The sequence below is a fragment of the Styela clava genome, chromosome 15, assembly GCF_964204865.1.
Source record: "Styela clava chromosome 15, kaStyClav1.hap1.2, whole genome shotgun sequence".
NCBI classification, from domain to species: Eukaryota; Metazoa; Chordata; class Ascidiacea; order Stolidobranchia; family Styelidae; genus Styela; species Styela clava.
Window position 1 is genome coordinate 15115398 of NC_135264.1, and position 20535 is coordinate 15135932.

Here is a 20535-nt window from a genome sequence, read left to right on the forward strand (position 1 = left end):
ATGACGTCATAGCACACACGAAAACAAATTTCATACATATTTGAAGTACATAAAAGTAATAGCCTTTAGCAAAAAATTTAATCTTTGAAATTTCAAAGCGATTGATCCAGTAATTAAAGAGAAAAAGCGATTGTTTCTGTGACAAAGAACAACAACAACAACAGTCATTATGCTCACTAACATGTCCAATAATTGACTAGCCGTGGGGAGATACTTACAGCAAATACTTCACGAACGTCAGCACCTCCCCTCCATCTGCTGTCCCATCCATTGGGACCGCTTGATACTCCGTATTTGTCCAAATCTCGGGAAATCTGAGAGAAAAAGCACGTTTGTATATTTGTGCACCGGGGGTGGGAAAGGTTTTTGTATCAGGGGCCAAGAATTTTGCCCACCTATACTAGTGGGCCATGTAAGTGTGACGTAAAATGTACATTTTATGAACAATAATTACAGTGTTACAAAAGCAGAAGTGGAAACAAAAAACCTCGTGCCAAAACTAAATTTAATGGCAATCTTAACAAATTTCTCAAGATTTTTTTTTAGCTGAAACGTCAAAATTTGGTTTTAGTTCGGTTGTGGCAGCATCAGGCGGGCCAGATTGAGTTACCCAGCGGACCGGATTGGGCCGGCTGGGTAGCACGGGAAGATGCTGGAACCACCAGTCACACTATTCCGATTGTGGAACAAATGAATAAAGATCAATATATAGTGGAATTTATGTTATTTTTACGAAGTCGCCTTTTTACTTACTTTGTCTTTTGTGATATCATTGCCAGATTTGAGCAGTGAAACACTTTGATCAATTGCTCTCAGACCTACGAAAGATCCTGCTGCTGCGTTAACTGTAATACTAACTGGCATCCCTGCGTCGGTTTTATCAGTACTTATTGTTATGGTAACCTGAATTGAAAATTAGAAATATCAGTATTTGATACTGTCAGTGCGTTGGCCTGGTTATTTTTGTCATTTGTTCTAAAGGACGGAGATACTATTCTCGAAAACTCATGTGAGAAATTCAGTGGGCAATGACGAAACGTAAAGTTGTAGTTCTATATAGAGTCAGGTCATTTCTTTTGTTAAATTTGTCAGGAATATTAGATCAAAGCTTGAAAATCGGCCGTATCGAGACTGATCGAAATGATGAAGAAAATTGCTGGAAACAAATTTGCAATAAGAGATATTCATAGCTTTTTTGTTTCATAAAAAAATGATGATGACTAGTTGACCATTAATACCATCTGTCCTAAAGAACAGGGGGACTGTTCTCGAAAACTGCATGTGAGAAATTGAATGGACAATGCCGAAGCAAAAAGTTGGCTGTGTAGAGCCATGTTCAGAGAGAAATGTATATAATCGTCGTATAAAGATTGACGGTTGGATTAGGATGGGCAAAATTTTTAGACGAGGGGCCAAAAATTTTGCCACCTGGGACGTAAAAAGTTACATTTTATGAACAATATTCAGTGTTACAAAATTAAATGCAAAAAATTTGGCCCGCGGGCCATAGTTGTTAGAAAATTTCAAAAAACTCTTAGCTTGATGTTTATCACGGTACTTCTGCAACACAGGTTGTAAGTCATTGCAAGAATATTTCGCTGAAATCGAGTCTCTCTGGTGATTAGTCTAGTTTGAGTCTAGGTATTTTTCAAACTATTTGTTTAGAATACTTACTCAAAACAAGTTCACTAGAACTCACTCACAAATTAAAGAGAATGAATCTGAACGAAGCTACGGGCGACCACTAAAACGCTAAGAGCTACGGACACTATAAAAGACTCGCCCCCCCCCCCCCAAAAAAAGAAATAAAATATAAAAATAAAAACACTGGCATATGCCCACCTTGTTTTCGAAGGTAGCTTGAACTGTAATTCTCACGCTGTCGGCAACAATTTCATCGTCGTCACGAATGAATGATACAATGACGTAAACATTTGGTGACATATCATTGGTGACGTCAAACATGTAATTGAATTTAGAACTGTCGGTTTCTTTCACGTATTCTGCAGGAGTGTAAAGCTCTTGCTTGAGTAGTTTTCCCCTGGCTAGGAACTGTTGAAACAAGAGAGAAATGTTCAAATATAGGAACACGAAAGTTTTCGGGTGTTCCCATTCGCAAAATAAAATTGTTCCCATGCACAAAATAAAATGTTCCCAAGCGCAAAATAAAAGTGTTCACATTAATTAAAATAAAACGGCAAAATTAGGTGAAATAACGGTTTCCATAGAGGAGAAATAACAGGCCATTTATAAAAATATATGGAATATGGAATGGTTTGCCAGCAGTTTCAACCGTCTATAAATTTTGAGAATATAAAATTACTTGGTCGATTTGATGGTTTGGTTTACGTATGTTAAGGGCGTTTCTAAATCTAAGTACTAGATTTATGTGGAGCGACAAAAAAACCATAGTCCGTGCCGCAGCCATGAAATGACTACCGGTACTCTTTGTTTGTTATTCAATAACGGGTGGTTGCCATGGTTATCCCGAGCTGTCGTGTCTGGGGTCGTTTTCCTCCATTAACTAGAGTGACACCGGATATACTTTTCAACGGGCCACATAATTTTCCCTGAAAGCAGCATTTGGCACGGGGGCCACAGGTTGCACATCCCTGATCTAGACGGCGGGTTCTGAACCAGTGGGCCATGGTCCATTCTCGGGCCACATAAATATTTTTAGGTGGTACACAAAACTATTTAAAATTTATATTATTTAATAAATTAATTTGGATACTAGTAGAAATGAACGATGATGCTGTTTTCGCTGTTGAGTAGTAATCTACATTGTAATTATTAAATTGAAAGTGTCTATTTTTGCAAATAAATATTGATTTTCTTGTAGTTTTTTTTATCTTGCAAGAAAAGTTAATGGGCCATAAAAGTATTGAGAAACAAAAGTTGGCCGGGGAAGAAAAATTTTCAAAAACCCTCAATTCTAAAGCAATAAGGTGATTAACCATTGTTTTTATTCTTACCGTAAATCTATAACTATCCGCCTCTTCTGTGGTGTAAATAGTCAATCTGGCTTTTTCCCCTACGGTCAATGTAGTATCAGAAGTAGTAATTTGAATGAATGTATTAGAAGGTGATTTAAACGGGCCCGCTCCCCATCTTGTCCAGTATTCGTGTTTGTTCGGAGAGGAAAGGCTTTTCACCTAAAATCAGAGTTTGTTGTTTAAACTGTTTCCTGAAATGACACCATTTATAGCAGTACTACCGTAGTATGTCAACCAAGATGGCGGACACCGGAACGTAGCATATGTACCAGGTTACAGCCCCTTTTTTTATAACTTGATGATTTCAGAATCGAATCAAATATTTTTTCGATTCAAATCCTCAATACTTGGAAGTTATTTAAAGTAAACTAGCTCTGCGCTTAGCAATAATAAGTTGGAAGTACGGTTGGGTGTTGTTAATCGTAAACCAGCTTTGGTTCCCGCGACTTCCGATCACCAGTAAAACTGTGTAATTTTTTTTTTTTCGTATTTTCTTGTTCTATTGTTTTTTTATTTTATATACTGGTTGAAAAAAATAAACTTGACTTGAGCATTTTTGGATACTTGATAATTTCGGAATCGAATCTCGGGTACTTGAAAGAGGTTTAAATTAATACAACGATGTAATATATGCAGGGTGTTAGAAAAGTAACGCAAAATTGACAGAAGTTAAGATGAAATGCTACTTAAAACATTTAACAGCTGAAACCTTTTAACAGTATTTAATTACGGTAAAATGTCATTTGAACATTTCACGACTGACGCTTTTTAACAGTTACTTTTTTAAGGTTGCCATGACAAAAAATTTTACCCAAATAACTTTTTTAACACCCTGTATATCGATTGGATTTTTGTGAAACTAACTACTTATACTTGTTCTATGCCGTTGTTAAGGTGACTATTCTGAGTCATTCAAGATACAAGTATATAAAGTGTTTCAAAGGGAATTGGCCCCCACAGATGTATTAAATGAAGTAATAAAAATACTTGAACAATTGATGATCAAAATACAACAAATCTGGTTAATATATTGACAACTGACTTCATAACAAATGTGAAATTGTAAAGGGACTTTATGAACACTCTGTATTCCTGTAACGTTTCGTCTGAAGTCCGTACTATTTAGTCTAGTCATACCATATAACCGAAAAAATTTAAACCTACCTTAAATATTACCCATCGGAAGTTGCTTGTATCGGCTGTGATCTTGAACAAAGCAATACCGTCTTTTCCTACTTTTATGGGAACCGACATTTTCTTTAGGTCTTGGCTTCCATCGTCTGGTCGTACACCACCGAATGGGTCCCATTGCCATCGATAACTATGATCATGAATTAGGAATGTTAGAGAATATATTGTTTTTATGGTACTCCCGTAGTATGTGTACTAGGTTAAGGTTGGACCATAATGTTATTCTGATTTTTCTTATTTTGGTTATATTGCAAGCTCATGGTCTGTCTTGTTAGACAAGTGAATATACCCCCTGCCCATAGGATTCTCTTGAATCGCACGCATCAAATGGGTAACGAGCAACGCAGCCGGGGGGCGCAAAAGGGGGGCGTAGACTATTTTTTGAGGCGCGTGATGCTAGTTAAAATAAAAATATTTGGTTAATTTCGAAACACGATTCGAATAATTCACTATTCGATTCGAAATGCCCAACTCGTGCCCTACGCATTACTGCTGGATTAATTTAAAGTAAATTAACAAAGCTTGTAACGTTGACTTACGTATACATAACATTAACAACCATATCCAACTTTCCTCTGTCTTCATCGGAAAGTAGAGTTCCATCTTGTTCTGTGACTTTCAACTGAAAACACAAAACAAGATTTAGAGCTGTAAATCGATATTTGTTAGATTTTAGAAGTACTTTTTATTTGATAAAGATTCGTTATTTAAGAGCATTCCCTAACCATATAAACCTACTGTAACTGTTTTTATCACAAATACGTTTTTTACGGGCAAATTGTCTTGCAGCGATTTTCATGCTATTACAAATACTTGTTTTACGGAAAAATGCTCTCACGGCGATTTCTCATGCGGCGAAATTTCATACGGCAATTTTCCGGGCACGTTAAAAAACAACTTACATATGCTACGTATGGAAGTCCAGGTTTCATGTAATTCGGTTTTGCAATTGCTTCGACTTTCAAACGCTTTTCATGAAGTTCAACAGTCGTTGTAGCTGTTTATTAATAGTAATATAAATTACAAGCATTCCTACTTGCCTACGTGATCCAAGGCAAGGCTTTATATAGGAAATCGTATAGGCCAGGATTGTACAACAGGCGGCGAACGGGCAACGACCCGCCCCACCAAGCATTTTGGTGTGACCCTTACCAATACTCCGATATTCCCCATCAAGAACACCCTTAGCCTATTCGACAATTAGGGCTACGGAGTGGCAGTTTGGTGGTGTGTTTCTATCTAAAAACTCATATATATATAGGTAGATTAGCTACCAGTACTTGCCAAGTTGTTAATTATTTTGATTTAAAATGATGGTTATGAAAAATGTAAACTAGTTTTGAATCAATTCACAAAAACACTCACATAATAGGCATCAGAAAATTCGTAATGGTAAAGTACAGGAAGTTGTTTTTTCCGGGGTCAAGGGTCATGAAAATACAGTCAATATTACTTTCTTACCATTGAATTCATCCCCCGTGTTTTTGTCGTTGACGAACGCGGTTATTTTGAGCGGACTTGAGTAATATCCGGTATCCCATTTCAAGATATTTACAATATCAGATACATTGACTGAGAATGAAGCTGTTCCGTCGAACTTCTGCAAAATAGAAATTTTGTTACATGAAAATAATATATGGGGAAATTCGTTGGTTCTACAAAACAGGTATTTGGTATTTGAGTAGTTATTTGAGTGGGTTATTAAGATTTGAGTTTCGCAAGTAGAGATTAAAAACTCACGCGGGAAAATTCAAAGTTCCTTACCGCAAATTTCTCCAAAATAATGTTGGGTTCCCATGAATCAATTGTGAATTCAATTCTTCCGCTTCCTCTTACTGGTTGTCCAAAAGTAAACCTGTAAATAAATACGAATAAATGGCATGATAGGTAGGTATGGATACAGGATTACCAATACTCTAGTAGTATGTGTACCAGGTTAGGGTTAGGCCATAACTTTATAACGATATTATTTATTTTAGTTATATTACGAGTTTGGAGACTGTCTGCGTTAGTCAAATGAAGGGGCTCCCGAAGTAAGCGAACCAAGATGGCGGACATCGAAATGTAATATGTGTACTAGGTTAGGGTTAGGCCATAATTTTAGGTATAAATACTACGGGAGGCTCTTGGCTAGTCTTTTAACTGATAATAGGACTAAAATAAGGAAAATTAGAAAAAAATTATTGCCTAACCCTAACCTGTTACCCATGTTACGTTCCGATGTCCGCCATCTTGGTTCGCATACTTCGGGAGCACCCAAATGAATATACTCCCTGCCAATAAGTTTCACTCCCTTTGCACAACTCGTTGTGGAGTGAGCAAACAAAATTAGTTCTGGAGCGCCGAATTACCTTAGCATTTTCGAATTTGAACGTTATAATTTAGCGATTGACGCCTTTGAGCCGATGTCAGAGTTATGAACAACTAAGGATAGGATAGGATTTACATATTTATCCCGGGTAGAGGAATAAAAGCCGATAATCATATGGCAAACGACGGCCCATCGTTCGGTTACCAGTCCAAGTCGGGAGTGGGATCAGTCAGGTATTTGTTTTCGGAAGCATGGACTTGATAGTATTCTTAGCATTCACATCTTAACAATTTATACCTAAAATTGAAATACGATTATAATTTAAGTATTGCCCATGGTATAACAGCGTTAACAGCTTTGTTGATTTTGCTGTTATACTTAGGCTTATTATACGTCCCAGTTTAGCCGGGACAGTCCTGGCTTTAGCAAGTTTTTCCGCCGCCCCGGCTGTAGACCTAAATGTCCCGGTCTTCAGGATGGCAGTCATAAATAATTTTTCTATTTGATACTATTACAATTTTTTTTAATGGAGGCAGCCGATTCACCACTCATTCGTGTCTCACTTCAATATTTCAGATAGAGAAAAAATTGTCATGTCATAGTTATGATATGAAGTATGAACCCTGAGTTAATTCAACAATCAACTGTAATCTCGTTAAATAATCAAAATGCCGAAAACGAGTGCGAAAAGTGCGAGTTTTCTAATGACTTGAACAATTTTCGATATTTGAAGCAAAGATCAATAGAGAACATTTTAATAGGATTTACAGCTAATTTAGATACCTGTAATCTACCCACAATGGTATGGAAAATCTTAAAACTATTACTAAGCCTCTAGAATCGAACCAAGGTTGGCTTGTCCAATGCGCACTGTCGCGTTTTTTGCTTCAGATATATGATAAGCCCAGTTATATTTACAGGTAATAACTTGATTTTATTTTCGAAGTTATAGTTTGTTTGCACGACTCAGGACGTAGCTCGAGTGACCGAGTTCGTGAATCTTCAAATTTATTATTGATTCGATCCGAGTCTTTCTATCACTTGGCACTTGTCGCTCTAATTCAGGGGAGGGCAAGGATTTTGAAGCAAGGGCCAAAAACTTGGTGCTTCAGTAGTATGTGCACCAAGATGGCGCACAACCTGAACAAAGTATTGTACCAGGTTAAGGTTCAGGTTGTGCGCCATCTTGGTGCACATAGTCGCGGAGCGCCAAAAATTTTGTTCACCCAAACTGACGGGCCAAGCAAGTCTGGCGTGAAAAGTTACATTTTATGAACAATATTTACAGTGTCACAAAGAAAAGGTGGAAAACAATATGCCGTGCCAAAACTAAATTTACCGCAATCTCAACAAATTCCTTGAGCTATTTTTAGCTTAAACATCAAAATTTCATTTTAGTTCTGTTGTGACAAATATCAGGCCGGCCGGATTGAATTACACAACGGGCCGAATTTGGCCCACAGGCCGTATCTTCTCCGTGTCTGCTCTGATCGGAAATAATTGACTTGAATCAAATTAGGCTTTAACTGAGTTGCCCAGCCAGATATTCAACGCTCTATCATTGGTTCCGATTATGTTAGAATTTAAAGTTGGTTCGAGTCAATTCGTTCTTCGATTAAAATTCTAATTTAAAGAACTTTACTTACGAAGCTTTAACCTCTCCGGTTAGTTTTGTGGACCCAGGATACAAGAATCTCTGATCAGTTTTAATTTCAACTTTGAACTTTGGCAGTTTATATTCTTCTACTGCTACTGTGATGCTTTCTTCATATCCCTGAACATAAAATAGTCAGTTTGGAAACTTTTGATCACAACAGTGTGACAATCACTAATGGGTAAACCCAGACAAACTCGATTTTGGGACGCCGTGATAGTTTTTTGTAAAACGTGTCAAGGTATTGTACCGCGTTTCCCCCTGAAATTTTATATCAAAAATATTATTAGGGGTTATTTTGGGGGGATGTCTTTTATTTTCATTTAACTATAACAAAGTATAGAATTACAAGATTTTCAAATATATATACAAAATATGAAAACCGATATTCATTTAACTTATAAATAAATAACAGGTTTTTATTTAAAAACTTGCTAGGTCTTATTTTAAGGAGAGGGCGGCTTATATTAAAATGATTTTCAAAATTCAGGCAAGGTCTTATTTTGAGGCTAGGTTTTAATTTCGGGAAAACATGTCAGCTTTTCGTTGGGAGCGGTGGACCTCGCTATGGTGTAATTTAACCTCAGGTTCAAACCGCAAGCTCACCCATTGTGTAGTAAATTGCGCAGCCAACCCCGCACCAGAAGAGCAACAGAACTTTCTAAAATAATAGTTGTTTATGTTTAAACGGCGGCTTATGCAGGGCCTTGCGTGCTCCCGTAGTATAATTACCAAGATGGCGCACATCTTGAACATAGTATGTGTACCAGATTAGGATTATCAGGTTGTGCGACATCTTGGTACATATACTACGGGAGCGCTGGGCTTTGTACGAAGTGAGACTTGAAAATCGTCTCATAAAAAGGCAGTTTCGAATCCCGAGATTTAATCTTAAGTAATGGGACAGGTTTTTCAAGACCGGTTACTTAACAGAATACTATAATACCTATACAATGTTGAGATTTTTGGGACTCCTAATCTTCATTAGACGCATATTAGCCGCAAGCGTTCACTAGACGTTTTGCACAAACTTCAAAACGCTGCATAAACATATCAACAGATAATGAATCAAAAGTTGGCCAGACTTGTTAGGCATACAACTTATTTGTATTTCCGTTTCAGCCCGTCGTTATAACATTATAAAAATATATGAATTCGACAAAGTAAAATGTTTTAAATTAAAGCTTATTTTATGCGATAAAAAAACGTTTCATGTATAATTGAGATACAAAATTTTAATAAGGTGTTTTTTTACTGTTAAAATTCTACTGGTCTTTTGTTATATGCAAATTTGTTCAAAGCATTTTCTGGGAAATATAGGAAATTGATCTCTGGGCCACTAATGCGTCAAGAGCTACTGAAACTGTGAATCGGTAAAGTGTAGAATTGCATTCTAGTAGATAGCAATGTACGCGAGACTTGGCGGCTCATCTAGGAAAAAATGTTTCAGCATTCAGAATGGCTGATATAATGTGTCGATATTAACTGGCAATGTCTCGATGAAAACTAATTTTGGTTCTAAAACTATACAATTACAGCAATAGGAGGCAAGTTGTACAACAGAAATACACTTTGGAAACTGCCTAAGCTGGGGTCTGATTAACTTCGGTGCGATGTTTGTTATGTCATGTTGACACATTTTTGTCCGTTTCACAGTTGTTTATTAAATCTTGAACTGGATTTTCTGGTTATCTTTGAACCTAATAAAAATGCGCTTCTTACATTTGCCTTTGTACATAACTGACCCTAATCATTGAGGGGTCATGTGAGAAACGGCTTGCGTCGGGCTCGGTCTTGGCAGACATAAATATACTTAATAATCGAAATTAGAATTTTGTAAAGGGGCAAAATTAGTCCTTCAGAATTTTAACCGTAAATAAATAGTTTTAACTAAGTACAAAATTAGGAAAAAAGTCGTAAGAGTCAGGCCTTGGACCAGCCCTGTCTGGATAGTTAGTATTCCATGAGCTGTACACCACTACACCACTGTACAATTATAAAATCAACTCACGTAAACTTTATAAGTAATCCTCCAATTACCGAGTGTTGCGTATCTTCCAAGTTTGAACTCTGACCCCGCCACCCCGTTAGTCAGTGTGACGTCACTTTCCATCAACATAACATTATTCATCGGATCAGTGAGTTTGTAAGTCACAGTCGGAACTGAATCGTGGTGGTACCGGCTGTGCATAAGTGGAGTGGGGCCGGGTGGAGTAAGATCGGGTGTCGTAACAACTCCTCGGAATTTAACTGGATAAATAGGAAATAACGCAAATGGTTGAAAGAATATTGGAATTGCACACAGAGTGTGGCGTTTCATGCTCGACCCGGCCCGAATTTCGGGTCGGGCTTCAGATCCTAGCTCTACCGTATACTAAATAGTCCATATCGGCCATTTAAGCGAAATTAAAAAAAAAATTAGCATGAGTGTTAAACTTACTTGTGTGTTCTGGTTGATATATAGCTTTATCAGTTTGAATAAAAATAGAAACAAATTTCCTCTGGAATATTACGCCGTCAGTTCTGTTTTCGAACAACTTTTCACCAGTTACTGCGTCATCACCGTAGATCTCAAAAGTGAAATCTGTAACTCCGTCGTAGTCAGCGGGAAGCTTTATATAACAATACAACCTAATTTATGTTTAAAATGGACAGGCATGGTGTTGTAGAACTTTAAAACGTCTTAAATCAGGGTGGTCCAAACCTAGGCACATAGGCCACATGTGGCCCGCTGTTTCATTATCTGTGGCCCGCGTCGCGTTTGGAGAGTAATCAAAAATCGCATTTGGTGTTGTTTCGTCATAAAATTGACCAGAAAAACATTTCATATTTGCATGTTTTAGCCTGATAAATAACAAGTGTTTGAAGTGTTTGTTTTGTTGCACTGTTTACCTGGTCCTGGCACTTTTGTTGCCCGCGAGTAATGCAAAAATAAATTTGTGGCCCCGAAACGGACAAACTTGAACTACCCTGGCTTAAATAAATTCTTAAACGGCGGGCATAGTGCGGTAGTACTGCTAAACCGCTAAATATATCGACTCGAAATCGGTTATCGGTCTTATCGGTTCATGCATTCGATTTTTATCTTGTTATCATCTCAGATCGAGTTCCCGAATACAAATGTGTTTAAGCATCCCTACGAAGCATTGAGACACGAAAATAATTAATTTTAAATAAAGAAGTCGTTAAAAGATTCAGCTTACCGTTTCCATAACAATTCTTTCGATTGAACCTGAAAACACGACCATACAAATAATTTAGATGAGGGGAATTAGTGTTATGCATCAGTAATTGATTAGTCATAGTCAATTTTTTTTTCCATCCAGGAAAAAATAACAAACGAAATTGAAAATAAAATTCAAAATAAAATTTAACACACATTTTTACTGGGGAAGGGAAGCCGCGGGAACCAAAACTGGTTATCAAAGTGGCTGAGACTGGTTGAGTTTTCAGAACTCTGTTATCATTTTTGTGAGTGCGGCTTTGGCAGCTAAACCACAAAAAGCATCCACGCAAAGGTTATATGGGATGACCTTCTAACCCGCCATGTATTTATTATCCTACCCTGCCAGATACCTCGTAGGGTATTCCCCGGTTAACCAGGTAAACAAAGATGCTGATGCAATCGGATAATGCGGAGATTACTTTACACACAAATAGATACAAGTTTATTTCTGAATAATGTTATCCATATGGTCATTTTAGCCTTAACACTAATGCTGTTATGAATGACACGGAGAAACACTGTCAAGCATTCACAACACATGTATGTTAGTGCGCATAACTTGGAGCGTCTTGTTCGGAGCTATATGAAATAAAACATAATAAACATAACTCACCGTTATGGATGACCGTCATTCCTTCTACAAAATAATTTGCCGAACCCAAAAAAGCGGTCAATTGAACCGGTTTTTTTCTCTTGATTATCTCAACGTCGAAGGCAAATGGTGTCATTGGTCGAACATATTTAGGCAGGAATATGGAGTAGGTACTGAAGAAACGCAAATTGAATTGTTAAATTATAGTAGCATAGGAAAGGCTTACAGCTGGACCGGTTTTAGGCCTCTGCAACCTACGCGGTCGCAGCGGTCCCCACACTTTCATAAGTTCAGTTCTAGCGCTTGACAATTCTTGCTATTGCTTTAAGAATAAAAGTCGGCATTTCCTTGCAACAGTGTGGCTCTTGTAGTCTTAAATTCTATTTCGACGGGCCTTTTTTCGTTGACATTTTCATGACGTAATTTTTGGATGACGTAGTCAGCTGGGGGTTAGAAATGACATATGCGAAAATGGTGGGCCCCGCCACCTAGATATACTTGACGGCGTTTAGTGAACTAACTAGCTCCTTAAATTTTATTATCCGCCGTCGGGAGCGAATCAAAATTCTCATATGTCGGATGGAATCTATCGAAATGCCGATAACGACAATCTAGTGTTGTTGTGAGTAACCAGCCAATAGACAAGAGTGGGTAAGGTTTTTGGATCGGGGGCTATAAATTTTAACCACTTAGAGTAGACTGACAGGCCATGTAAGTGTGACGTAAAAAACTAAATTTTATAAACTATATTCACACTGTTACAGGAGCAAAAGTGGAAAACAATGAGCCTCGTATCAAAACTAAATTTAATTGCAATCTCAACAAATTCCTAGAGCTATATTTTAGCTAACACAGGATTTTGGTTGTGGCGGACCAGTTTGAAATATCCAGCCGGCCCGCGGGCCGTAGTTAGTTCCTGCCCATGTTAGATCCTGAGCATCGATAATTTAGTGAAGTGAAAAAGAAAAACTTACTTCTCTCCTACTGCCGCCTGTGTTGCAATCAACAGCAACGACAAGATTGACAGTAATTTCATCTTAGACTGTTTAATTCTGAAAAATAAATTAAAATCCGTTAGTAGATAGTAACATATATATTTTATTCGGATTCCGTGCAGAATATAATTATGATAGAATATGAACCACAATTCTGCCCGTCACACTGTATTGATTTACGCATCCATATTTAAACCACAGTACTACTATGAGATTCCCGAAACATTAAAATATCGAAAAACTTTAACCAAAAAAATGCGTGATAACTAATCCCATACCCGACATGGACGGGACAGGAGGCTGTGGTTTGCCATATAATTAAGCCGTCTAATCGGCTCTCCTCTCTCATGGGATAAATATGTAAAACCTATCCCATCCAAGTGGCGATTGGGATCATATAAACAAACTTATTCCTAGTCTTTTTGGGCCATTCAGTTACCCATCGCGACCAGTTATGTACATCATAAACTTATTACTTTTCGCCGCGGAAGGAAAGTCTGCGGTAAAGCCAAGGCACATGGAGAACCACGGCTTTTTGATCGTAGCTAGATTATTCTGTCTGTATTCTACTACGAATAGTTCCAAAATATAGCAAATCGAAGAGATCTGGGACTTCTTAATATGAATTATATAGCAGGACTCGTATGTTTTATTGCAAACACAATTATGTAATTCCCATTCCATAAAGCAGGTGTGTGCAACCTTTTTTACAAGAGGACCAGATACAATTGACTGGGTGAAACCGCAGGCCACAAATTTATTTAACATAGGCTTTCTAGTCGTCCTATTTTTTTGTTTGTTATCGATCTAATGCGCTGTTCGCTTCGCACAAGCTACCTGTTAGGACATTGTATTGTCATATGCGTAGATAATAACTCGGATTTAGGTATATATCATTAAAAATTGGCATCTCCCCGCGGGCGGCACAATTTTCCTTGTGGGCCGCATTTGGCCCGCAGGTTGCACATCCCCGCCGTAAAAAATAAAAAAGATTCTTACCTTACAAGTTGTGTAGTCTTTTTCATTACTCTTAAGATATCTAACTTCTAACTTACAAATCATGGATTTATATAACGCCGATCAACTCTGCCCTTGGGGCTAAAGTGGAAAAAGCTTCCACGCGATAATAATTTCGATATGTACGCAACAAATTAAAAAGCAAAAATAAAAATTTTGATTTAGTAATCTTGTATCATTTGCTATATGTCCATAGCTTTGCTCAGAGCGATGTTGGACTAAGGATTAAATATAAAACAATTTGATTTAATATGACATTTGTATTTCAATTAAATAGGAAAAGTCGATGGTAATTATTATATCGTAACAACCCATTTCCTAAATACTATTTTCAATTTTACGTATAATAATAACACACCAACCCAATGAAGTGCTAGATGTAAATTACAATCAATAATTATAAAATTGAATTTTCTAATAATAAATACAGATATTGTGATTACAGATTGAGCGTACTAAATTAACGTTCACGCTACAAATGGAAGCGGGCGCCGCAAAACATGTCACAATTCAAAAAGTCTTGCAGAACATGATTTCGAAAATAGGATGCCCCAACTTCTGACAAAAATATCTTCTTGAATCGCTTAGATCTGTGGTTTTCAAACGATGGGGCGTGGCCCACAGGGGGGCGTAGAAATTTTTTTTTTTTTTTTTGAGGGGACGTGAAGCTAATTAAAAATATTTGTTAGATTCGATCTTGCCCGCCTAAATTTGGATATTTACATTTCAAAACTTTTTATTTATTTCATTATTACGTTCTATTGACGTATTTTCAACGTGTTTAACTTTTCATGTTTTTTTTTTCAATGAAACATACTTTCTCCTTACTATCTATTATTTGTAGCTTATTGTTGACTGGTTATTTCTGACGTGAGACGCGGGACTTCACAAATTTTAAAAAGGAGGCGCGGCTTGAAAAGTTTGAGAACCACTGGCTTAGATTAATATGGCCTAGTTTGATCGATACATGAATATCTGTCACAACGGACTTGTGTGTTGTTTTCGCGGTGAAGGATCGTAGCGGGATCTAATATTATTCGTCTTTACTGGCGCGGGGTACAGTCAGATGAGATTACGAATAAAATGCGGATTGACTTGGAACGATATCCCACAAGTTAACTTTCAAAATGCTACGCAAGCTTGTACTTCTAGGCTAAGACACTGCTTTGAAGCACACGGATGACATTTTGAGAACCTATGAGTGTAATATAACATAGGCACCAAAAAAACTTTGAAAAAGGTTTTCCTTTGCAAAAATAAAAACCTGTTTGACCAAATTTCTTGTTTTCAACGACCACCCTGTATAATTGATAAAATTGGCATTCTTTTATTTTATTTATAATCCCCAACAGATACTCATACTGTATTTGTCAATATTTATCATATTTATATTTTTTTAATATTTAAATGTTCGAAAAAAAACAGGAAACACGTGATGAGTAAAATAAAAACAACTGTATTTGTTTTCACAATTCTTATAACTTCACAGTTTTTGGCCAATTTATAAATATTCCTATTTAGTCTAGATCAGGGGTCTCCAACACGCGGCCCGCATTTGCGAGCAGTTTTTTTCAACTATGAAAGTTAGCAAGTCAGCTCTCCGCACATGACTAACGGACGAGCATTTTCATTCTGTATTAAAACAAGCAAACCAACGCAAAATAAGGCCAAACATCGAGACAAATATCCAGCATAAGTAAATGAATATGTTTTATATCTTGTTTGGTGTAAGATTCAAGTGTAATTCCAACAAAGATATTCAGATTTATTTTAATATTATTTTTGTATCAACTTTGAGACCTCATACAAATAGGAAACAAAGCCATTGATAAATTTTTCTTGTAGTCATTGATCCTAAATGAATTTTGCAATCGCTGAAATTTAAATCTACAAATGATATTTTAGTCGTTGCATCATGGCCATTCTTGGTTATGTGCTTCCTCTCCACTAAAACTCCCGCTCTCTGGAAGTGTGTGTACCAATACGTAGTTAACTATTTTTGTTCGCCCACTTTACATCAAGTTGTGTAAAAAGACTGAAGCCTGCTATAGGCAGGGGGTATATTCACTTGGCTAACACAGACAGATCTCGAACTCGTAATAGAACTAAAACAAGGCCAATCCGAATAAAATTATGGCCTAAGCCTAACCTGGTACACACACTACAGGAGTACCCAAAAAGTTAATATCTAAAGAGTTCGCGCGTCCTCGCTTAGAGTAAATATAATTTTCTATATATAAATAAATAAAAATTAGTACATGTGTATTTTTGTCCGCGTTTACAGATTTCAAAATTTGTATCAAGATTGTAAATTGTAATGTATATGCTCGGTTCAAATATGGACCTAATATATATAAATCCCTGCGAACATAGTTGTAATTCATCAGTGATACTGTCACGAACTTTTCTTAAAAAAAACGCAAAAAATAAAAAAAATGATTTCAAAAAGTTACCTTTAAAATACAACTCCACCTCGAAAAAAAAATAATGGCAAAGCAAACTTGTTTTCAACAGTGTAACATCATTTTTCTGAATTATAGAGTCTTCGGAGAATGAATTTTCATGAAATGTTGTGCAGTGTGTAGAAATGACGTGGGCAAACTACGATCCGTGTGCCAAATCCTACGTGTTGATCTCATCTCTCTTACAGGGTGACCTAACAAAAACAGAACTTGGGCTATTTGAAACATATTCTGGAGAGAAAATAACTTTTGTACAAAGCGTCCTAGATTATCGTAACTTTCGGGTACAATCATACACAACCAGAAGTTTAATTTTATGTTTTAGGTCATATTATTTGCACGCTCGGAAACATGACATGAGATGTCGTTGTTTATGGCGGAGGAACCAGAATTCGAAGGTTTACTCTAAATTGATTGTCGGAGATAAAAATATGTTTACCAAACACTTTCATAACAAAGTACGAATTATTTGAAAACAAATTCTATTTGTCAAATAATGTTATACAAAACACGAAAACGTGCATTATATTCAAGTAAAATGACTCACTTAATACCGCAATACAATAACATATTATATTTACACTTAAACCCGCGATTTTAATATTATAACTATCGGTATAACTCATTGAGTGGGACGGTCACGAAAATTTGAGTCCGTGCCCTGTGCTGAAGATCAAATTGGACACCTTGTGGCGTTATAATACGACGCTTAGATTATATTCTGTTACGCCATAGAACAACCATGCCTGTCCGAAGTAGATATAGCGACGTAGGCCACAGAATTGCCTTAGGATACGTCAGTCTAGACTCGCATAAACTTCATTTTTATCTTCAATAGTCGGTAGTCAACTTTGATCCGTTCATCACCAGATTTTCCAATTTTGGCGACTTCGTTTTGTAAGTACGCTTCAAGGAAAAATATATGATGTGCGTGCACTTCCTAATTTCGCGGAAATTATGAATCGCTGAGTTTTTCAAAATAAAATCTTCTCGCTCTTAGAGAGAAGAGAATAGATTCTGGTTCTTTTTAAATAGATACTTGTCTGTAGTGAACGGCATTTAAACAAAATCAATTTGATATAAAGCTAGTATGTTTTTGGAAGTACGGCGAAACTATCACACATTCGTTGGAGTGGTAGCCATGGAGTTTCAACCTGAAATCTAAACTAATCTTATAATAGCAGAAAACATCAATTAGTGATTTTTTAAAATAAGCGCATTGCAAAATATGATTTTGTGTTGTAGGCATATTTAAAATAATTATCAATAAAATGTTATACAATTACCTTTTAAAATATTTCATACAAAACTTTTCAGGGATTTATTTTCGCTCCTGGATATAAAATAGCAATACGGACATAAACACATTCATGTAACCAGATAAATCACTTTTTCTCAGCAAAAGGATTCGTAAGAAACCGGAAATGGGTATTGCGTAACAATAACGGGCAACAATAATTGTCTATACTACTTTGATGACTATTTCACCAGACAAAGTAACATACATACATACAACGAGTGATGAGCTGGAAAAATCGTAACAACCGGAACGCACCTAATTCGCAAAATTGTAATATATTCACAACACGACGCGGACGTTTATAGAACTGCGAAGAAATTATATGAAATATGTTTGTGTAAAATTATAAGAGTAATCATAGCAATTCAATACAAATCTTATTATTAGAAAGGTATATAATGAATTTTCATGGGGTCAATGGTCGGGGAAACACCTTTTACACTTTACTAATTATTTGAGTGATGTGACGTAAAAAGACTTACGAATTATGATGTAACAAAACATAAATGAATAACTAAGTTAACCAGAGAGACTAGACTTTTTGTACAACAATTTTATTTCAACAACAGGAACGCAAATGCAGTAAAACGTCCAACAGCCGGAACGCCGTTCCGGTGCGTTCCGGCTACAGCTCACCACTGCATACAACACAAGATCAGCCTCTTTTTATTTACCTTGTCTTTCTCATCTCAAAACTGTTTCAGATAAAAAGGAGTAAAAATATGGACTGGTATACCATGAACGATAGCAGTAATTTCTCTCGATATTCACGGCTGTAATAAACCTAGTACGCCGAGCACACGATTACTTTGCGACGGTAAGCGCGAGCCGCCTAAATTGGTATCACAGACACGGTGATCGTATCGGGAACGAGCCACACCAGGTTCAGATATATGTACTACAGCAAGAGTAGCGAGAGTAGGGTTGCCAACCGTCCTTTATTACAAAGGACAATCCTTTATTTGAGATTTTTGTTTTTGTCCTTTTTAAGATGATAATTGTCCTTTATTTTTTTCACCGTCGTTTTGCCCGATAGTTATAGTACTGTGTTTAATATTGTTTCGTTCTTAAATCGCCTCCGTTTATGTATTTGCAAGTTTTTAAATTGCCAAAGAAATACCAATTTTATTAACAATTTCAAATATTCTACATTAATTTTCCGAAGATGGCAATAGTGGCAACACTCGAAGATTTGAGTGAACTCTAGTTCAATAACTGAAAATTCTACGTATAATTGGTCTCTAACATTTTAGATTATTTCTCAACTCTGCGATAACGTATTTGGAAAAAAGATTTGACTTTGATGAAAATTCAACATTTGGAAAATTATCTCTTTTGGATAATCTTTCTCTAAAATATCAGACACTTGTAAAAATTGTAGAACATTTGAAGCTAAAAGACAAACTCAATTTGAATATGTTTGACCTATTGGATGAAGTTGCACTCATTCAAATAAAATTTGGCACGATTCAAAGCACTAAACTGTTCACAGAATGCAGTTTGATTGCGTCAATGTTAAATAAACATTAAATGAAAAACACATAAAGATTTTTTGATATATTTTTTTAGCTTGTATATAGTTTGTATTTCATTGTTTTATATTGTTCATTCCTGCAAGTTACAAAATAAATGACGACGGTAATCGTTGTCCTCTATTGAGACTTTTCATAGTTGGCAACCCTAAGCGAGAGTGTCCGGGCGAGTATTAATTAAACAACCAGTACACACACTTTTGGAGCGCCATTTGAACTGTACAAAAGACAAAGTGTTGCGGGTAAAACTAGCAAAGAATTCTTCAAATATAGAACGAATAACGGAAACAATAGTTTTTTTTGCAAAGTGAGTCAAGAAAATAGTTATCCAAAACAGGCAGACGTAATAATAGAGAGGTTTTAAGAGGTTGGAAAATCAACTCGCGTTTATCTGGCATTTTGTTTCAAATATTGTTTTTTTCGCGCGAGCCCATTTTACGTGAAAAACATTACAAAGCACAGTTGCCAAGTGTGACTACCTTGACCTTGTGCAACCACTAACTGTTCTTTGCCGCAGCGTGCTCCGCACTCCACTCACTAATTTAGATGCGAGTTGTTAAATTTAACTATTATGAATTAAAACCATATAAGTCGGCGTGTTTATTCTGAACACACAAGCCTCGTCAAGTAAAGTTACTTTAAATAGGATTCGGTACTTTGATGGAGGCAGCGGAGGGTTCCGCAATTAAGGTACGGGTTCCTCTGCATCGAACTGATTAACAACAGATTGAAAATTTTGAAACGTCAAATCCCATCACTGAATTAAATTTAATAAAAAACTCAATTTAAGGCAAGTAGCTTCACCGCAACTTAGACCGAGCGCCGCGAAATTATTATTTTATTTAAATAGTGCTTACAACTGTCGTAGTTTTGTGAACGTTGGGTGTTCAAATGCATCTGCCTGCTATCAGGGCCAAAACAAAAGATATAATTCTGGAATTGTTAGCAAATTGATAAAATTTACGGTATATATTCAGTTCTTTGCACTGATTAAACAAAGATCTTGCGACGTCATAGCGGGGACAATATATAACAAATTGTTAGACGGTTTCGTTTTCCAAGTAAGTGTCTAGGATCTACGAAAAGATAGGTGAATTTCGCTTACTCCATGAAGTGTTAAGAAAAGCACTCTGATAGCATAGAAAGATGAAACATATACCGGTATATATATCAACGCATCATTGATGGTGAAAGACTACTCTTTCTACATCCGCTTTGGTTACCTAAATTTAAACTGCAATATGCAGAATAGGCGATAA

The 20535-nt window shown here is 36.5% G+C and overlaps 1 protein-coding gene across 1 annotated transcript in view; it reads right to left on the bottom strand.

The window, feature by feature from the left end:
- Positions 1 to 8762, bottom strand: part of LOC120334487 (CD109 antigen-like) — a 28596-nt gene extending 19834 nt beyond the window's left edge. The window contains exons 1-11 of the mRNA XM_078109468.1: positions 8748 to 8762; positions 8145 to 8272; positions 5952 to 6042; positions 5649 to 5787; positions 5090 to 5184; positions 4727 to 4809; positions 4161 to 4317; positions 2976 to 3155; positions 1843 to 2052; positions 754 to 903; positions 219 to 314 (exon numbers count right to left, since the gene is read on the bottom strand). Of these exons, the coding sequence (XP_077965594.1) occupies positions 219 to 314; positions 754 to 903; positions 1843 to 2052; positions 2976 to 3155; positions 4161 to 4317; positions 4727 to 4809; positions 5090 to 5184; positions 5649 to 5787; positions 5952 to 6042; positions 8145 to 8272; positions 8748 to 8762 (1344 nt within the window). The remainder of the gene's footprint in view (positions 1 to 218; positions 315 to 753; positions 904 to 1842; positions 2053 to 2975; positions 3156 to 4160; positions 4318 to 4726; positions 4810 to 5089; positions 5185 to 5648; positions 5788 to 5951; positions 6043 to 8144; positions 8273 to 8747) is intronic.
- Positions 8763 to 20535: the final 11773 nt, after the last annotated feature.